Source organism: Equus quagga, unplaced genomic scaffold, assembly GCF_021613505.1.
Source record: "Equus quagga isolate Etosha38 unplaced genomic scaffold, UCLA_HA_Equagga_1.0 73442_RagTag, whole genome shotgun sequence".
NCBI lineage: Eukaryota > Metazoa > Chordata > Mammalia > Perissodactyla > Equidae > Equus > Equus quagga.
The window spans coordinates 6320410-6342001 of NW_025802777.1; the positions used below are offsets into that span (position 1 = coordinate 6320410).

Sequence of the window (21592 nt, forward strand, 5' to 3'; positions counted from 1 at the left end):
GCCTATTAATCATCTGGATATTTGTGAACTGCCTATTCAAATCTCTTGCTCATTTCTAAATATTTTTTTATTGATATGTTAATAGTTCTTTATAAATTCTGGAGTCATTTGTTGGATTTCTTCCACTTCATGGCTTGACATTTCACTGCCAATCCTCTTCTTTTTGCTGAGGAAGACTGGCCCTGGGCTAACATCCACGCCCATCTTCCTCTCCTTTATACATGGGTCGCCTACCACAGCATGGCTTGCCAAGCAGTGCCATGTCCGCACCCAGGATCCGAACCGGCAAACCCCGGGCCGCCAAAGCAGAATGTGCGCACTTTACCGCTGCACCACTGGGCCGGCCCCAAGGATTTTACTATTAATTTATATACCTTCCATGCCACTTTTTCAAAACCCTTCTCTCCACCTGAAATTACACTATTTGTTTTTTGTCTACTTAACTGGAAAACAAGTTTCATGGGGTCCTTGTCTCTCTTTTACTGCTCTATCGAAGCATCTAGGAGGCAGTAGGCACTCAACACATATTTGTTTCCACTAGTTTCCAGGCCTTGTCCATCCTCCTCAGCAGAGCACTGAAGGTACACAGCTACACGAAGGTAGAGTCTCCCCTTAGCAGATCATGTCAGAGTGAAGAGGAGAAAATAAAAAGGGATTAGACTCTACTGATGATCAATTCTTTTTACAACTATTCTTTTATTAACGTTTGACTAAAGTTTATTAATCAAGTTTGACTAAAGTTTAAAACACCTAAATACATTTTCCATTTCTTTCATGAAGAGTCACACTGGAGATGTTTCTGATCCTCATTCTGACAGCCTGTCCTCCCAGCCCCTTCACTGTTTCTAATCAGCCTCATCAACAAGTACACATTGATGAACGGAGTTCCACCTTTGCTATTGTCTCTTCCACCTGTTTCCTTTAACCCATTTCTCCAGAGAGGCTCATCCCATGGAAAAACTCTAAAATAGTTTCATTGCTTCAGTTTTGTGGTGTGTTCATCACTTTGCCCACCTGCCTCAACTATACAGTCTTTGAAATCACCTTAAAACGTAGCAAAATTGTGCCCTCCTGGGGCACCATTCCAATTTTATATTGGATTAGCCATTATTTATAGCATAGTTGAGTCAGAGGGAAAATAAACTCTTGGGAATAGTCACTGCTTTAAGTTATACATGATTTTGAATTAAATGCTATCAGAGTAAAAACAAATACTGGTACTACTGGCTTTCTTCAATCATCTCTTACTGCTCAGTATACCCAGAGGGTCCTCTAAAAGGGAGACCCTGCTGATCGGCCTGAGGAGGCCATGAATCCACAAATCCATAAAAGAAAAAATCCATACTGAGAAATGCAATTTGATTAACTTCAACATTCTTATAAGTATTCACAGGAAAAAGCTCTTACTTTAGCCTAAAAGAGTAAACTCTGTCATCTCTGCATAAACTTCCCATTCACAAATTCAAACAGCGAATCTTGTGAACTTGAGCTTGAACCTTTATCCAGGCACAAAGCAATGTTCTGATCCAGGCTCTCAAATGTCCTAAGACCAGTGGTTAGACTCCTCGGGCATAAGAGGGCTCTTCTTTGTAAATGAAGTCACTTTTTAAAATGTTAACATAACGTTTGTGTCTTGAATTTTCAAGTAAAATGCATTTTTACAATTATTTGAGAAAGACTGTACAAGCACGACAGTAAACTGCTATTATTTTAGAATGCTCTTTATTTTGACACTTACAGGACATGTGTAAGGCATGTTCACAAGTATTGGAAGTTATGTACAAAACACGTTCTCTCACTCTCCAGCTGCTCTCTTCTTTCATACCTGCTGCTTTAAAAGTTGGTCCCTCCTACATATCTTAGTATCTACAGTTCTCAGTTATTATGAACATGCAGACAATGCTTTAGGGACCTGCATGGAGAATCTGCTTCAAAATAGCGAGTGAGCTTCTATGGACTAAGTCACTATCACATCAAAACTCACAAGGAACCAAGGCACAGGAAGGCGACCACATCGGCTCATGAACTTGGGATTGTGAGCTTCCAGGGGAACAAAGAACACACTGAAAAACATTTTTGATCCTTCCTGTTTGAGAGAAATGGAATGTGTCCAGAATTCATGTTTCTACATTGACCACTGTCTAAAGTCACTAAAGATATCTAATTTTTCACAGTTTCTAACGCAGTTACAGTTTTGTTCTCAAGCCACAGTACAAGAGTGCATGCATTACTTTACACAAACGTCAACCCCGGAGCAACTGTAACAGGGACACTTCAGGACTGTCTAATTACACAATCTCTTTTGGTGGTGGGAGAAGGAAGGGGCATGGTGGTGACTGTTTCCCCACAGTGACTGTTGTGTGAGACAGATACCCAAACGCTTGTCATCTAAGTAATGAAGAAGGACAAATGCCACTAATGAGAATAGTAAGGTACTCAGAGAGTAAGTTCCAAATGTGGGGTTGGGATGATGAATATGCAGCCTTGGTTTTAGGGACAAAAAAGGCTTGGCTGATACTAATAAAATGTTTTGTACTCGATTTTCAAAAATCAGATTCTATCTTTACAAGATGAAAAATAAGCACTTTACAAATCTACTAGGGGGAAATAAAATCATGAAATGAAAAATAAAAATTATGCAGTGTTTCAAGAAGAGATTTGAATCTTTTGGTCTAAATCAGCCAATACTTTAACATTACATATTAAAATGTGGTTTGCCTAAGCCCATTTTTTAAATGCAGAATCTTTGAGGAAAAATGTAGGCATATTTTTAGGAACACTGACTCATAAAAATTTTAATCTGGGGCACTTTAATAGATCAAGAATACTTATAATTCAAGTACTGCTTTGAGGCGCTCAGATACTTTCCAAAAGAAGCCTTCCATCTCAGACAGCGCCTCTGTAGCAGCCCCAAAAACGTAAGAATTGTGGTTACACTTAATTTTATTAGCCACCCTTTGGCTATTATCAAAATGTTGAATCAGAGTGGGCAAATTACTATCAACTATATTAAAGCTCTCCATTTGTTAGCACTGTGACCCACAGTGCAAAGAATCTTCAGATGTGTGCCTTTTAGCATACTGTTATTCTTCCAAGTCAACAAACCAGCAAATCACTCTCCAGTGAACTGAGACTACCTAGAATAGTAGGCTGGCCTCTTCCGGAAAGTGCCGGCTACTCTTCTGACAGGAGATCACGGTCAAGGCAGGCAGGGCAAGTGCTCTGCCCTTTGAGCCACTGCTTAAAACACTGAAAAGGAGGAAAGAAACTCTGTTAATGCCTTCAGGAGCATGTAGAGCCTCAGCTCTCCTATGCTGCTCCTCACAGACATGGCTAACTTCACCTTGAAGTCTCGGGGGCCTGGAGCCTCCCACACTCAGGGACACTGAAGCCTGCTCAGACTCGGAGTGTGGAACAAGCCCCGGGAACAAACAATCCCTCCTCAGACTCTGACCCAGGAATACTCGGGGCCTCTGACCTGACCTCAGGGGATGGCCTTGCCCTCCCCTCCGCTTCCCCCCACACTCCAGTCCCTTTCTTGGTGCTTCACCTGCCTTGACTTCTAGAGGCTAGCATTTTCTTGGCTCTTGGACTCACTCACCCAGTTCTTAACCCATCCCCTCTCTGTGTGGTCTTGGTCCCTGCACATCCCGACAGCCCGCACACTGCAGCCCTTAATGGAGCCTGTCTACACATCATGGTCCCAGGTTGCTCCAGACTGGCCTGCTGCTGCTATGGAGTTGGGTGTGTGTGTAGAGTCTGAGGGCCCAGGCATGACACCGCTCTACCTGAGGGAGGCAGGCCATGCAAGAGACTGCGAGCTGCCAACTCCTGGTGAGCACACTATGTCGATCGCTTTTCTCAGGGATCAATGAACTGACACAGCAGAGACCTGATCTGTTCTGACCCAGTGGCAGGGGTGCAGGAAGAATGCTCATAGCACCCAAAACAGTCGCCCACAAATCCTGGAAAGGTACAAGCTGGTCTGCCGGGGTCAGGCAGAAGGGACCCAGTTAGCATTAGTTCTCCTTTCTAAAATGCTAAACTTACTTCACACACTGCACTAAACTGACAAATGCTGCACCGTGCATCAATTTAGCCTTGTGTAAGAAATCATCTTTAAAGGAACTAATCCTGCTTTGCATTTCAGCACCAAAGTGGTTGATGGAACCACCTGTTCTCCTCCACCCATGATGTGATGGGCGGAGAGGACCATCTGCCAAGCCGCACACCTCGGGCCCAGCACCTCGCCCCTTCCCACAGCACCAGCCTTTGCAAAGGGAGACAGTGAACATCGATGCGAGGAGGTTTACAAAGAAAATGCTTGGAAAACACAGCAAGCATTGATGCCTAGATAAGAAGTCCCTTTTTATTTTCAAAATACTTCATAGTCAAAATGGAATGATATGAGGATGGCCAAAGAGAATGCTTACCCCTTTGTGAAACTTGTGCCCACATCTTAGCACACGCACATTTTTGGATTTGAACACCTCATGGCATATTTCACAGGAATCTGCACCCAGTGCCTGTGGAAACAAACGTATCTGAATAATAATGAATAACTACAATCCTTTTTACTACACGAACTCCTCCTACAAGTGGCCTCCAAACACTTTCATCACTAAGGTGGCAAATTATTCCCAATTACAGCTAAGCAGACTGAGGGAACAACTTTTTTTTTTTTTTTTTTTTTTTAAAGATTTTATTTTTTCCTTTTTCTCCTCAAAGCCCCCCGGTACACAGTTGTGTATTCTACGTTGTGGGTCCTTCTAGTTGTGGCATGTGGGACGCTGCCTCAGCGTGGTTTGATGAGCAGTGCCATGTCCGCGCCCAGGATTCGAACTAACGAAACACTGGGCCGCCTGCAGCGGAGCGCGCGAACTTAACCACTCGGCCACGGGGCCAGCCCCACAACTTATTTTTTTAATAGAATTTCTTAGAAAAAAATATAAACATAAAAAGGAAAAGCATACTTTTAAAGTTCTAATTTTCTCAGAGAAAAAAATGTTTTCTATGGTTACCAGATTCCCAGGTAAAATATTATAAATGCCTATTTATCCCACCCCACAACTAAAATATGGTACTAGTTGAATGTTACAAATTAATCATTCATCCAGCTTTCTAACAGTTGGGGACAGTAACATAAATTACAACAGATACACACTATGGACTATCATCGGGCCGATGAAAATCATGGTGCAAGTCCACAATCTCCAACACAGAGAGCTGGTCACAACATCCCTCTGAATAAAAGTAGGTTACAAAACAGTATGTATCGCATAATTCAATTTTTAAAAAAATAAAGAGAATGTGTGTATAGAGAGATGTCTAGAAAAGTCTGGAAAGACAGAAAATAGCAACAATGGTTACTTTGGTTAAGAGAGATTTAATTTTTTCCTTTGCTACTTTCTAAAGTTTCTATGAATGTGGATTACTTGTGCAAATCAAAACAAAACAAAGTGATGGCTCATTCAGCAAACAGCCATGGTCAGGGGTTGTGCGGGCTCTGGGACACATGAATGGGAGGGTTTCCGGCTCAAGCAGCTCACAGTCTGGTGAGCACAGACAGCATTTCCTATGTGAAAGCAGAGCCAGAGTGGCCCCCTAGGACCAGGCACAGAGCTCCCCTGCAGCTCACGGCATCACCCCACGCTGCATCATTATTCTTGACTCGCACTCCCCTCTTAACTCTGAGCACCCTGATTCAACGTCCTTAGCAGCTGGCAAGGAACTTGGCCCCGATCCGATGCTCCATAAACTGTTGAGGGAGTGAATGAATGCAGCCCTGGCAGTGGGATTAAGGTCAGGGAGTGGAGCTGGGGACAGTGCCTAAAGGACTGAAGACCGTGAACTGCTGAATGTGGTTTCTGTCTTTCCCAGGCATGGGCGCTGCCCAGGCAGAGATGGGGCAGATGGGGCAGAATGAGTTTCTTCTCCCTCCTCTGTGGCCCCAATCGGAGGGTCTGGGAAAAATGGAGGCATCAACGCTGGGAAAGGCCGGTTAAGACCTCTACCAAGCTCAGAGGTAGGCTTGGCTTGAAAAATTCACAGTTTGACTATTTCTTAGCACGGAAAGTGGGCATAATATATTTCTAAGTGGAAAAAGAAAGGACACAAAACGTCTGTACAGTTTAAACTAAATTCACATACAAACGCATACAAGAGGGTTCAGAAAAATATATACCAATGTGATAATACTGGTTTGGGGGGATTTGGGGTTCTTTAAATGTTCTTTTTATTTGTATTTTCTATTGTGAACATGTATTACTTTTATAATTTAAAAATATAAAGCAAACTACTTTTAATTTTTTAAAAACTACTTACAATTATCAAATTAATTCCAGTTTGAATACGTATTTTTACTCTAAGTCAGCTTTTACACCTTTACTTTTACGACATCAACTGTGAAATACAAAGATCTCTCCGCCCAGGTGATTAGAGTCTATCTTGGGGTGGAGGTGGCCAATAAACTTGCAGGCACGCACACACACCTGCACACCCACCACACACACTAAGGTGTCAGTGGGAATGCTGAGCACGCTGCCTGGCTGGAGGACCACAGGGCCTGTGACCAGCTGGGGACACCCCTGGGAGAGGGAGGGACTCAGTCAGGCCTTGCGGGAATGCTCTGCATGCTCAAGAGCTTTCTCTTTGGGGTGAGCGCGGGGGTGAGACCCTCTGGGACCTGAGTGTATGTGGTGTGGAAAATCTCCAAGGGGTAGTAAAAGGTGAAAATGGACGGGAGGAATAAAAATAAGTTCGCAAGAAGACTCAGCTTAAGCTCAGCTTAAGTCAGCAACCTAGCACTCCTGTGCAATCCTGCACTGCTGACTCCACAATGGGCCTGCAACTCTTCTAATTTCAATTTCACCTACACTCTGGTACCACAGCTGGACAAAACGGAAAATGTGTGACACCAGAATTCAATCTGGAGACCACGGTCCTGAGCCACAGAGAGGACGGCCTCTCTTTTAACCATGTGTTCAGTGCCTACCACATGGTCCCCACAACCAGCCAGCCAGTGCCGAGAGGATTAGGGAATTACATGCTGCACATTCATTCAAATGAACACACGCTGGTGCGCTGCAGGAGTCATCTGTGCCTCAACTTCCTCATTCAGAAAATAAAGGCAATTACAATGCTTCATCAATTGAGGTCATAGATATTAAGGTACTTTATAAAAAGTTCTATGAAAATGTAACATTTTTATTGTCTAAAAGGACAATAAACAACTGAAGTCTAGCTCATTCCAGGGGCCCCTCGGGCACTTGAGGGGTAAGAAGGGAAGCAACCGACCAGCGCTCGAGCCTGGTCATTCTACTGCAGCACTTCATCCAGACAGCAAGCTGAATAAGCAGACATGATCGGAGCCACAGTGTTACTAAGCGATGGAACCAAGTCTGTGTGATTCTAAAGTCCAGGGTCACACAGAAGAAAGTTATTCAAAAATCATTTTTCCCAACTATTCAAAACACCACACTCGATATAAAAGATGAATGTATTTCACTGTCTGAGGTCCAGTTCCAACCATGAGGTCAGAGCTCCTCTAGCCACTTCAGTTTAGGGGTTTCTTTGCATGGGGCCCCACGGCAGAGAGACAATGACCTTGTCCTTTACTGACTGTTCTGACGGGACACTCAAGGACACCCATATTTGGTTTCTAATTTTTTTTTTTCCTTTTTCTCCCCAAAGCCCCCCAGTACATAGTTGTATATTCTTAGTTGTGGGTCCTTCTAGTTGTGCCATGTGGGACGCCACCTCAGCGTGGTTTGATGAGCGGTGCCATGTCCGCGCCCAGGATTCGAACTGACGAAACACTGGGCCGCCTGCAGCGGAGCGCGCGAACTTAACCACTCGGCCACGGGGCCAGCCCCGGTTTCTAATTTTAAGATCAAATAAATCAGGTCTAGAAATGAAAAGAACGAGGCTCAATCATGGACTAACAGTTTTGTTTCCTTCTTGTTGTTCATTAAAAAAAACAAAACTGACTCTACAGTCACACACACAACACTCACGGGGTCATCCTCCGTCTTCTGCCCCTTGGTTCTGGGTGACGGTCCGGTGATCGCCGAGGGAGGGCCCTGCGAGGCTCTGGGCACAGAAGCGGCAGAGCTGGGCTCAGATGGCCTCTTGTCCTTTCCTGGATTGGGCTACAGAGAAAACGTGGGTGGGGAAGCAAGTTCAGTTACTCAAAAGCTTGACCATCTTCTGTCTTCAGTAAATCCCTCTCCATATTTTGGCTGGAAGCATTTTTTTTGTTGTTTTTTACAGTTCTCATTTTATAAACAGATAAGGACAAAGTGGAACATTCTATTGTATCTGGATGAAATACTGACCTTTTTCTGTTCATCTAGAATGTGTTCTGTCACTCTTTGGACAATTTCATCAATACTCAAACCTGACAACGAGTTCTTGTTTTTGTTTCGCACTTTTTTAATAAAACCAGCAAGCTGGGTGCTGAAAGGGAAAGTGGAGATAAAGTTTTCCACTGGGCCATTATTAACCCAACAATTAAAAGAAACAAAAACAAATACAAACAAAATTAATTTGTAAGCTACAATATTAACTGCATATAAAAAGCAGCAGAATCTCTCTTTCCAAGGAGTTACGAAAATTTCAATATTATTTCTAAATATTTATTTAATAGAATTTCATAGTAACAGCATGTCTGCTAGATCCATTTAGGACATCCATCCTACTCAGAAAACTGACTTCTTACAGCCTGGCTCCATCATAGCTTTATGCAAAAATCACTGAATGATCAGACACCACTGGTTCTGACATGAAATCAATAAAATCTCTACCTAAGAGGAAATTACTTTTGTTGACTTCCTCCCTTAAAAAATCGAACCAACAGGGGCTGGCCCGGGGGCACAGTGGTTAAGTTTGCATGCTCTGCTTTGGTGGCCTGGGGTTCACAGGTTCAGATTCTGGGTGTGGACCTAGCACTGCTTGTCAAGCCATGCTGTGGTGGCGTCCCACATAAAACAGAGGAAGATTGGCACAGATGTTACCTGAGCAACAATATTCCTCAAGAAAAAGGAGAGGAAGACTGGCAACAGATGTTAAGCTCAGGGCCAATCTTCCTCACACATCTAACCCAGAAGGTTTTTCACAGCCTGAACGTTTCACAAGTTACCCGTGGATGGGAATATACTATTAATCAAGAGGAACCTGATATTGTACCACTAATACCCCAAATGTTTTAACTTTCAGAAAATAATAATGTGTTTCTATTTGGTTGTTTACACTCTATCAAGTTTGGTCAGGATCACAAACAATTTTATTTCTAAGTACTTTCAGTAATTACAACATGAATATTTTTACAACTGGCATAGTAATTGCTATTGAGAGAACTTACATTTCTCAAACTGAGACAGGGCGAAATACGCCCATGTGCAGACAAAATATACTTACACATGGGCAGGGCTCTACTGATGGATGCCAAACACTAATTCTGGCCAATCATAATTTAATGACTACTTTGTTTCAAACGTATAATTTCAAAGCTTGCAACTAACATTATATCAAAGACAGAAATAACATGGAAGGTGCAGAGAGTCATTCCTAGATGTGGATTCCTTTCTTCCCAGCTGTGTGCCAGAGACACTCCCTCAACCTCATCGTTTCCCTTGGCTGAGCCAAGGAGCACCTCCACCCCCTCGCACTAACCTGGGGTGCGAGGTCAGAGGTCAATGCAGAAGCTCTACTGAAGTGTCCGGAAGATAACTCCAGCTGACCCAGTTAAAAGCAGCTCTCCCACCTTCAGGAGGATGCCTTTGTGACAAGCCCACACGCCTGATCTGCTGTCAGGTTCCATCTAGTCTCCTCAGTCTCACGCCTAACAAATCAGATGTTGTCCAACAAGGTGTAAGATGCTGCTGCCTTCTTTGCTATATGTGTTATTTTTTCCCAAAATGACATGAAACTAGCGTTTTGCAGTTCATTTAGTGATTCTGTAACTAGTGTTGGAGAGTGTTACTGATATCATCAAAACTTTAGCAAATTGCCATGGGTTCTGATGAGTGGTGATTACCAGTGTTCAGTGTTTTCAGTCTAGATATGCACATTAAAAAGGCTATTCAAAAATGCTCACCTCTATGTTTATGAAAAGAAAAGGCAGCACTTGTCTTTCTGAGTAAAACGATTATGCACTCCTTTCCACTTCAGCCCCCAATTGGCCATAATTTTATCTGAGCAGGAAACCTCAGTTCAATAGTAGTTAACAGAGTCATAGGCATTTATATCCGTACCTGTTGTAACAGGGGAATACCAGTGACAAGTGCTCGATAATACTATTGAATGGCTTTTTTGGAGACTGGCTTGAACGAGTAGCACGTCCTGGAGGAACAGGCAGCTTCTGGTCCGCCATGAGGCTTTGTTTTGACTGTGATGCTTGGCCAGCACTCTTATGCTCTGGCAGCCGGGCGACTTCCGGCTGACTGGAGAGCGATCCTGGCAGCGGTGGAGAGGGAGCCTCCGCTGAGCAGTCCCTGGCAGAGACCAGATCTGAATCCTCGGGAGCTGTTGTTTGGCTTCCAGTCTCGTGACTCACAGAAGCCGAGGGACCTTGATTATCACGGCCTACAGACTCAAGAAGTGACCTAGGATGAATCTGTGAGGAACACACCACAGTAGTATTTAGAGAAACATCCACGGACAAAGACTGACAATTAAGCACAACTATAATAAAACCTGGGTGCTCAATTGCACAGGCTACTTGGATACAATAAATTAAATGTTTTTGTTTAAAAAAATTTACTGATCGGGGTGAGCCCCAGTGGCCTAATGGTTAAGCTCAGTGTGGTCCACTTTGGCGGCCCAGGCTCAGTTCCTAGACGTGGACCTACACTGCTCTGTTAGGGGCCATGCTGTGCTGGCGGCCACATACTAAAAAAGAGAAGAAGAAAACCATGTGGCTAATGAATCAAAATAGCTGTCCCAACACCCCCAAAACCACCCTTGCCAAGGCCCCCAGCAGCCTCCATCACATTAAGACCAAGAGACACCTACATGTTGCCAGTCACCTTCTCTTTCTCCAAATGAGCTCTTCATGGCTCCAGGCTGCTGGCTTCCCTCCCACCTCTCCAGGGCCCCCTCAGCTCTCCCTACAGTTCTAGCGCCTGTCTGTGCCTTAAGTATTGATGCTCCTTATGGTGCTGTCTGAGGCCCAAACTTCTACCTCCTGCTCCACCTCTCCCCAGGCCACTTCACATCCTCTCATGCCTCAGGAACCATAGTGCTTGCTGCTGATCAGTCTAGAATATTTTCCTGAGATCCAAGCCTGCAAATCCAAGCTTCTTAATGGGCAAACCCACTTGGGTGAGTCCAAGGCCACTCAAACGTAATGCCTTCAAAACCAGCCTTGCTGCAATCTCCTCACCCTGCTCTTCCCCTTGTGCCCACCTCACTGATAGAAACCCAGGCCCATCCTTGACTCCCCAACACCCAGACACCACACCCCAATCTCACGAGCAGCACAGCTCTTTCAACCGTATCTCCTAAATCCCTCTCAAGTCTGTTCTCTGCCCTCCACCCATCCCACTGCCACTCCCTGATCTAGGACATGGTCGGTGGCAATGAGTTAATAACAGGTCAACTGGAAATCACTCAGGCCCCTCTCCTACCATCTCTCCACACTGCAGTCAAGTGATCATCACAAAGTATAAGGCTGATGTCGTTCCCTTACTTGAACCTATACCAGCTTTCTGGTGACCTGAGGAGAAGTCCAAACTGCTGAATTTGCCTTACAGAATAAGGTTTCCTATGTTCTCACCCCTGGGTACTATAAGCTTTCTATCACCCCCTTTGTCATACTGAACTTTTTTCTCTATGAAAGGAGTGTGTTCTCTCTTTTTTCTAGCCTCCAAATATGCTGTTTCTTCTGTTTGGAACACTCTGAGCCTCCAGACATCATACCATCCACTCCTCCTCAAACACATACCCACATACTCCTCTGCCTGGTTAATTCCCATCCCATGTGACTCACTGAGACCTCCAACAGAGAGCCCGCCACTGGGGCCTGGACTCTAGTCTAGCTTAGTGTCCTCTAATTCATGCTGCTATAGTAGTCTATGCTTCTGTGAAAAACCTGGGCGCGCACTTTGCTTGTAATTATGGGTTTAAAGTCTCTTTTCCCAAACCCATATGCACTTTGAGGGCACAGACCACATCTAATCCTGATCACCACTAAATCCTCAAAGAATGAATGGGGGAGAAATGACACAAAGTAAATTATTTTTAGGGATACTTATTACTCAAGTTCCCAGCACACTGAGAGTTCCCAGGATTTAGGATATTGAAATTCTTTTGCGTATTTATAAAATTACATAAGCTAGAATTAAAAACTAATAGTATTCTACCAAGAATCAACATTTTTCTTCCCTTCCATATCTGCCATAAGAACTTATAAAAATTGTAAATAATAAGTGATCTTTAATTTACTTCTAAACAAAATTCTATTTCTTACTCAGCTCAATGGAGAGAAAAAATTTTGGACTGGAATAGAATATTTTACTTAAAGTAGCCAAACTTTTTAATGTTTTAGAAACTTTCTTTTGCAGACGAATGCACAATAAGTTTGAATGCTTAGTGTGCAAGGTCCTAGAGACAAAAAGATGTTCAAGATCAGGCTCCTGACTGCAGGGAGCCGGTCATCTAAGTTAAAGAGACCAAACACATATGACAGAAGGGTCACAGGGGGAGGGGCAAGCGAGGGCAGCCCCAACTGGGCTTTCAAGGAAAGGCAAAATACAGAGAATGAGGACAGTGTTCCAGGCTGGGGAACAGCCCAGGCAAAGGTCTGGCAGTAGCAGAAAGATGCAAATGAGGTGCCAGGGAGAACAGTCTCCTATAAGGAAACTATTTCAGAACTAGAAGATTTCCATGTTGTACCAAAACATTCTGAAACATACCTCTAATTAAATCTTGGCGAGAGTCCTTCTTTAAATTCTTATGGTCTGACCTCCTCTGGGGTTAATTCATTTCAATTCAGTGTTTGCTGAGCATCTGCTCTGTGTCCATGTATCCCAGAACACAATAAAGTGATACTATGCTTAGCCATACTTTAAAGTCCACAAAATAGAGTTAATGTTTTTCTTTACTGCACTGCATATTTTAAAATATAAAGACAAGGTTTGGCAACCACTATTATTCAAAAGATTCAGTAAATACCTCAAACTAGCAGAAAGTATCATATGGCAGACCAAGACAGGACTCGTATGTCTCAGGCATGGTAGTTTTCGTTCTGTGTTTGATGAGGAAACAGATCTTAATCTCTAGACTTTGGTCTTATGCCCCCAAGTATCTAGGAATAAGACTATATCTGAGGTGGTATTACTAGAGAGGGCCTGCCTGAACCACAGACGTCTGCTACTCCTAGATTATCATTACACACACACACACCACCTCCAGCATCCAGAAAAGAAAGTAGACTAAGGTATATGAAAGTGATAGAAACATGTACCAGTGGTGTGTTCACCTCAGTCCTGTCCTTAGACACTGATGTAAAACACTTATCTTCCATTCATATAAGAAGCTACAAAGCTTAAAAGGTTAACAGTAGCACCAACAATGAAAGCATCAAGGCAATTATCCATCCCATCCCCACTCCTAGAAAATAACAAACTACTTCGATCAGTTAAGAAAGAAACTGTGCTTTACTAGTTTTCTGGTTTTTTTTTTTCCTGTTTTATTTCCCCAAACCCCCTCTCCGTACACAGTTGTATATCTTAGTTGCAGATCCTTCTAGTTGTTTCTGTTTTCTTTTGTTCAAAAACAAACAAACAAAAAAGTTGTGATAGACTTACTGTGCTACAGGCAGGAAAGGAAAGCTCAGAAATCTGCACTTTAGAAAGTTCACTGAGCCGAGAACCATTTTTAATTGCCTGAATTTGTTCTTCAAACTGAGACTGTAGGTAGAAGGAAAAGTGTTACATTTTCTAACAAATTCCAAAGGAAAACCACAATTGTGAATTAATACTTTTTTAAAATACTTTTTCCTACTATACATTACAAATGGTCAACGATTTTACAAGAAATATAACTGAGTTGCAAGGGATTACAACTGCAAGAAGTTCAAAATAAGACCTCATTAATCAGAATACAGCCTTATCAAACATAACTTCTCTAATCTTATCAATCAAGGGCACAGCTTAAGACAGTTAAGAAAACAGCATTATTTTCATGAAAAGTTCTTCTTAATAATTACAACAAAAAATATATATTGCCTTTACCAGCTCAGAAAAGAAACCGTTTCAATGACACTAGCCTCCTGAGAATTATAACCAGCATATAGATTTTCACAGAATTATAAAATGTTTTATAACTTACCTTTGCTTTCTCAATTTCTTTTCCAACATCAGAAACAAACGATTCCCATGAATGTCTGTCAGACTCTATGTCAGGATATGCTGCAGAATCACTGAAAAAGTAGAAAAATATCAAACTGCTTTCATGTCTAACTTCAGACATTTGTTTAAAAATTGAAAGAACTAGGTACAAATAAAAACAAACATTTAAATATGAGAGAAAGATACAATTAACACGATCACACACACAAAAAAACAACTATTTCCAAAGAATTATATATCTTACAAACTCACTTTGAGGAAATTCTAATTATTGATCTAAACAAAACCCCAAAATTGGTAAGGAGAAAGCAAATATTCTCCTGAATTTTTCTTTCCCCGAATTTGAAGATTTCACCATTCTTCATTTGACATCTTCACATTTAACATCAATGGCTATCTTCACATTTAAAAAAAAAAAGGGAACTTGGAACATTTAAAACATTCCAATAAAACCCTCATCCTTACCTTACTGTAAAATAATGGGTGGGGCCTGATAGACTACGATAAGTTATTATCTCAGCTCCTCATGAATCTGGTCTATTGAAAGTGACAGACAAGCTTTCTACTCCTAATTGAGAAGATCAGTAACACTATCAATCCATGATTGTGTGAGTTCTCATTATACATCTTAAAGAAAAACCAGAACACTCCTTTCACATCTTTTCTCTTTTGTTACCCTTTGGTGGAATGGGCCGAGTTAGCATAGAATCCCTAAGAAGGAAGCTACCTTAATAAGGAAGTCGATACTGTCAGATAAAATAAGGTCCGCGATATCCTTGTTTCCCAGATGTGCCCCAATGCACAGCCCATGGGGAGTGCGGAGCATCTGAACGCTACTTGGTCTCAGCCTCAGCTGTAGATTAGTTTACCTATATCAGAAAGGTTTTCCCATGAGAAAAAAAACCATCTCGAAAAATGAAGAAATAAACAACTATATATTAAAACTTTTTCCATGACCCACAGAATCTCTGGTTCAACAGTGAGGGCTTGAAATTTAAATCAAAAAGCACTAGGAAGGATGAAAAACTTGAGATTAAAAAGTCAAAACCTGTGTATGGAATATAATAAAAGGACCAGATGAAAAGTAACCCCATGCCACATAGAAAAGTGCTAGATGCAAGATCCTCTAGGATTCCCAGGTAAACCTTATTCCAAAAAGAAAACAAAACAAACAAAAACACGTAAAGATTATGGAGAGTTCAAAAAATGACCACAGGTGAATATCTTTTGAAACGACCTTCCCAGACTCTGCATCATTAAGACACTGTTAAGTAACTGTTCTTATGGAAGGCAACTGTTTAAAAAGCCTTGAAAATGTGATCTTCATTCCAGAAATTTATTGCATGGAAATGACTAATAATGTGCATAAAAATTTAGCTACAAGATTACTCGCTGTAGTGTAGCTTTTAACAAAATGTGCAAACAACCCCACTCTCCCACACAGTGGTGTATGATAAATCATGACACGTTCCTCTGCTGGAACACCAGCCAGTCTTTGAATATTAGGTGGGAGAAATGTAATTACTGATATGAAAGGAAGCTTCCTATACACTACTTAGTGAAAACACATATATATATTTTCATTTTTTTCAAATACTTACTGAATTTATTTTAAAATATTAACTAGTTGTATCTCAATTTAGAATTACGGATAATTTTTATCATTTTTGTTTATGTTTTCATTTTTCTAACCCCTCAACATGTTTTGTCTAACTATTAAAAATAAAATAGTCCTAATGGAAAGGTTTTTTCCCTCAAATCAGCTCTAACTTTTATTTACTGAATGACATGCTGAGAGAGACCTGTGACACCACACAGTACCTGCTCATTAGCTTCAGGTTCTTAAGATACCCTTCTGCTTGTGATTCCATGATCTGTAACTTATACAGCTCTGTCTCCTTCTGGTTTTCAAGCACAGATACCTGCCATTAGATTAGAGAACGTGTATTTTAAAACTGAAAAACGGAAACTATTTTAAAGTTGTTAAAACTTCCAAACCACTTCCAAGTTTCTCCTTCAATGACATATGATGACAGTCACTAGAACTTGACTATATTTTAACTCAAGTTAGAATATAAATTATAAATGCTATAATTTAACTCAAGTAAACAGGAATCGAAACTCTGGAATTTGAAAATACAGTAACAACACAACAGTAAAATTATGTACCTTAAATGATACTTTCCTCAGATTTGAAACTTTCCACATGGTTTAATGATTAAGCCGTATACAAGCACAGAGCTGGGCCACATACACCTGGCGTGCCTTTTCTATGGTCCTGTGTATGGTGAGCACAGGGTCAGGGGCCTGCAAAATAACCCCCAGGCTGCAGCCTACCGAATCTAAAGGCCTCAGAGAACTTGTTCTCAGCACAGGCAGCAAGAGCCTCTGGGGCATGTTTTAAGACCTTTAGACTCTCTGGCTTCCCCATAAGCCAAGTGGCCATTTTTTTAAGAGTCACAGCAGGAAACATAAATCTGCCTTGTTTTAATCCAAGTGCATTAACCTTGACAGGGCCCACCAGGCAAACCTGCTTGCCAAATGCTGTAAAGGGGAACTGAACAAGCTCGGGAATATAGATGCTGGCATAAGATTCACAAAGTATAGGTACTTTGGCTTTTTTTTCTTCCTTTCCTTAGAAGCAGCTGCATAGTCAATATTTAATTAAAGCACTCATGTTTGAAGATTGCAATAAACTAAGCCTTATTTTCCCAGAATAATCATAGACACATATACCAATAAATAACATTTGTTTCTCAATTAGAAAAACAAAGCCACCATGTTTCAGGAACTCAATCAAATATTGCCAGAGGTCATAATCTTGACTATTGTCTCAGTAGCTGCTCAAATAGTATACTGACATCGGTATATATTCTTCTGGGGGCAGGAGAGAGTATATTCTTAATAAGTGGATTACTTCCAAGTTCCTTTTCTAGTACTGGCAACTACGTTTACATGGTAGATCACTTGGCTCAGCATGATGAAGCCATTCAAGGCATAGAGCATGGAAAATGACTGACGTACAATGTTAAAGAAAGCAAGCAGGTTACAAAGCTTGGTGTACACTGTGAGTACAGCTATGTAACACAACATAAGCATAAGGGCAGAAAATGGTAAAGGTATATGCACGGACAGTGGTTGCTTCAGGGAAGGAGGATTATGGGTGACATCTCTGAGCCCCTGCACTTCTCAGCAACGTTGTTATGCCTCCTGTGTAATTAAACACAAAGCAAATGAACGGCATCCTGCTGTGTCTGTCAGTCTCCAGGAGCCCGGGACTCACCTCAGCAGCCACAGCTCTCTGAAGACACTCTTCATAATGCTCTTTCCCTTTCTTTATACACTCTTCTACTTTCATTTTCTCATTTGTAAATGTATTACTGCAAATATTAAAGAAAAACTTCTTAAAAAAACTTAACTAGTGAGATCACAAAGTCTTAAGCCAGGCCAACTCTGAAGTCATGTCACAAAAAGACTTAAATGCTATCTTCTAGAGTACTTCTTGCCTAATATTTACCATCTGATACAGATTCACAAGTGCTCTTTGCACTTTACAAATGGTCTAAGGAAGATATGAAATTAAAAGTGAGCATTTGGTGGGAATGTTGAGAAAGTGATTCACCATTTTTATGAGGTTAGGTGGAGTATAATCTGACTATATTTATCAACTTTATAGAACATCCTTCATCCTTTGAGTCAGAAATTCTATTTTGCCATATATTACAAGGAAATAACCCAAAGGAAAAAAGCAATCTGTACAAAGTTGTTCCTGGCAATGTGTATATCAAACAATATTAAACAAGAAAAGCAGACTACAACAACAGCTAATACTGAATATAGTTGTTACCAGTATATGAAAATATTATTCCCATTAATAAAGGTGAAAAGGAAACTTTTTATAGGTTCATAATAAAAATTGTTTAATAAACCTTTAACTGTAGAGCAACAAACTACCATAATATAGTTGGGATTATTTCAAGTAACAGAAAAGAAAAGTTTTGAAAATACTTTTAGTTTCACGTTAATTCAAGGGAAAAGACGAGTAGTCAACAACAATAAATTCAGGATTTCTTATACTGACAATGTGAAATGGAAGTAGGAACACTGTAAAACAAAGATACTTAAAGAATAAATCTATTTAAATATTATTTTAAAGAATAAAATAGAAACAGAAATAAAGAAAAGAGAAACATAATTACTTGAAAGACACAGACAAGCAACAATACATTGAGAAGTCTAGTGGGCCTGTGTCCCTGGTATTAAAAGTATAATGAAATATTAAAAATAAATTTGAGCATAATTTGCCTGATTTCAAGGGACTGATCCAGAAGTAATTCATGTTCCTTATCATCTCCATCTTTTTTCTGGGTATACCTATAAAAGCATAATCACCAAATTTTAATTAATTTTAAAAGATTTTTAAAAACACAATCCTACATAGTAAATTCTACCCATACCCATACAAACATTTCTTGAATTCTTTGTAAATTTCTACATTTTGTTTCATTTCTAATATCTTCTAAATAGGCAAAGAATTTGGGTCATTTTCCATTTTGGGAAATTTTTCTTTTACACCTGGAGGGCAGATGACCTTTTTCTTCACTCTGAGCCACACGCTTGCTGTGCAGATCCCCCTGCCCCAGTCCACTTCAAGGAGAGCCTCCAGGGGGTCCAACACGAGACAGAGGAGTACAGGTGCTGCCAGCGCATCATCAGCATGCCCACGGTTCTCACTCAAAATGAGAACAGCCTTCTATTCTTTACAACAGAACTTAAAGTCCAGTTAACACACACACGCACTCACGCATGCCACACAGTCTGAAAACGCTTCACAGAAAGTGTGTAAATCTTTGATTCTTGAGCAATGCCCTGCACAAGATGGGTTCTGTCTCTACTTTCCTGCTCTCCTACACACTTTTAAAAATTATCTCTACTTGCTAAAAATCCCAAGTTTTCACGAAGAACCAGTTTACATGCCATTTTTCTTCTTTTGTAAAATACTTCCTCTGAGTACTCAACACTGGGTAGCTCTTTCATACAATTTCTGCCTTCTTTCATAGTCATCTGTGGTTTGTATCACTGCACCAATCATGAGCTCCTATGTCCCATTCATTTCTTCATGAAGATTAAGTGTGATCCAAAGCACAGAAAAATCAATGAAATCATTCCTCATATTTTTTGTGCTTCTCTAAGAGATCCAAAAAGTTTTAAAATTTTACTTTAAAATCTAAATATAAAAATTTAGCTTTAAAGCATTTATTTGGCAAGTGCAAAAAGTACAGAGAAGCTTATGGCTTATCTTTAACTTGTGACAGAAAAAGGCAAAGAAATATATTAATAGTGTGAAAAAGAAAATAAAAAGTTTATTCCTGGGGCTGGCCCCATGGTGAAGTGGTTAAGTCCGGTGCACTCCACTTCGGCAGCCCAGGTTGTTGGGTTCAAATCCTGGGTGCGGACCTACACCACTCATCAGCCATGCTGTGGCAGTGACCCATAGAGGAAGACTGGCACAAATGTTGGCTCAGGGCTAATCTTCCTCAAGTAAAAAAAGAGGAAGATTGGCAACAGATGTTAGCTCAGAGAGACTCTTCCTCACCCAACAAAAGTTTATTCCTCAGCACAAATGGTTAATTTTTATGCTAGCACAGAAAAAATTTTTATCAGTAGCCTCATTTGTCTAGTTTGATAGGATGTCTGAATTGAGCATATAAAAATATATATTAAATATAAATATCCTTGAATTTTGAATAAGCTTGAATAACAATTAAGACTAGACCTGTGCAAATATTAAGAGGTAAAGAACTTTACAGACATTATCTTTTCCATAAATGTGTTCTACTAATGAAACTACTTTGACATGATCCAAATGACACGACACAGGCAATGTTTCATATTTCATCATTCTTTTAAGGAATGCCTAAAAACTGCCCAAATGCTATGCTACCAAGACTCATAACGAAAGTCATCTGATCACATGGGATGGCAAATGGAACCAACAAAATGTCCTAAAAGGTGAGTGAGGCAGTGTGGCCCCCAGTGAACCACGCCTCCCGTTATTCCTGCCCTTCAATCTGGATTAGGCCACAATTTGCTTGAAACAACACAACGTGGGGTAAGTGATGCTCTGACAGTTCTGGGCCTGAACCTTCAGAAAGCTTGGCAGCTTCCACTTCTACCCTCTTGGAAGCCCTTAGCCACCCAACAAGAAGTCTGGCTACCATGCTGGAGATCACACAGACAAGAGTCACACGAAGAGGCCACACGGAGAGGGAGAAGCTCTGAAACTACAGGAAGGGAAAGAGGTGAAGACTCGCAGCATCCCAGCTGAGCGCAGCCTCAGCAATTCCCAGCTAAATGCGGCCACAGGAGGAACCACGGGCAAGACCAGCACGAGAACGGCCCAGCTGAACTGAGCACAGATTGCAACATCATGATCGAATAAAATGGCTGTTAATTTAAGCCACTGAGTTTTGGGTGTTTTGTTCCACAGTAGTAGATAACAATTAAACTGAGGAATCATATGACATATCACTGTTCAGGGAAGAGGAGTTAGCAATTGATCCTAGAGAATCTTAAAACAAACTTGGCCCATCTGACAACTGTAATATCTGTATGTATCACCAAATCCTTCATACTACATGACCAAATTTTAATAATTAAAAGATTCAGGATAGAAGTAATTATAAATAAAATAATCATCCCAGAATCTTAGTGCTGGAAAGAACCTTACATCTAGACTAGCCCCCTCATTGTACAGATAAAGAAAAAGGGTCGACGGTATTGTTCACAATCATGCGTGGTGTTCAGACCAAAAGGAAGTAAGTTCTTTGTCGATTTGAAGCCCCACTGTTATTTATGTGCAAACATGACAGGTTTAGAAAAAGTTTTAGGTGAGATAATTCCCCAATGGATGTTGTTTAAAATGAGGTAAAAATAGCAAACAAAATTTTCACTTTACTTGATAGTTTGAAATTGAGTACCAAAAATAAAAATAACCCCAAAAAAACCCAATTTAAAAAAACAAAAATCATTGCTTTTCAATTGTTACTTACATGTCACAGGCATTTAAAACCCTTTTCATTTTCTTCTTCAGTGCTTTCAGTCTCTCTTGGATATCTTTCTTCTCCTGTTGCCATTTTTTAATTTCCTTTTCCAAATCTTCGAGGAACCAATCTAATTCTGTCTTTGAGATCTAAAAACGTTTTAGAAAGTACTTAAATAAATAGGATGATTTACTGAAA

The 21592-nt window shown here is 40.8% G+C and overlaps 1 protein-coding gene across 1 annotated transcript in view; it reads right to left on the bottom strand.

Annotated features, from left to right (window-relative positions):
* Positions 1–1705: 1705 nt before the first annotated feature.
* The window catches only part of LOC124234254 (E3 ubiquitin-protein ligase TTC3-like), a 121475-nt gene continuing 101588 nt past the window's right edge, over positions 1706–21592 (bottom strand). The window contains exons 36-46 of the mRNA XM_046651505.1: positions 21404–21543; positions 18657–18725; positions 17635–17731; positions 16173–16273; positions 14332–14422; positions 13809–13910; positions 10254–10615; positions 8337–8457; positions 8016–8150; positions 4434–4526; positions 1706–3249 (exon numbers count right to left, since the gene is read on the bottom strand). Coding sequence (XP_046507461.1) covers positions 3175–3249; positions 4434–4526; positions 8016–8150; positions 8337–8457; positions 10254–10615; positions 13809–13910; positions 14332–14422; positions 16173–16273; positions 17635–17731; positions 18657–18725; positions 21404–21543 — 1386 coding nt within the window. The 3' untranslated portion in view covers positions 1706–3174. The remainder of the gene's footprint in view (positions 3250–4433; positions 4527–8015; positions 8151–8336; positions 8458–10253; positions 10616–13808; positions 13911–14331; positions 14423–16172; positions 16274–17634; positions 17732–18656; positions 18726–21403; positions 21544–21592) is intronic.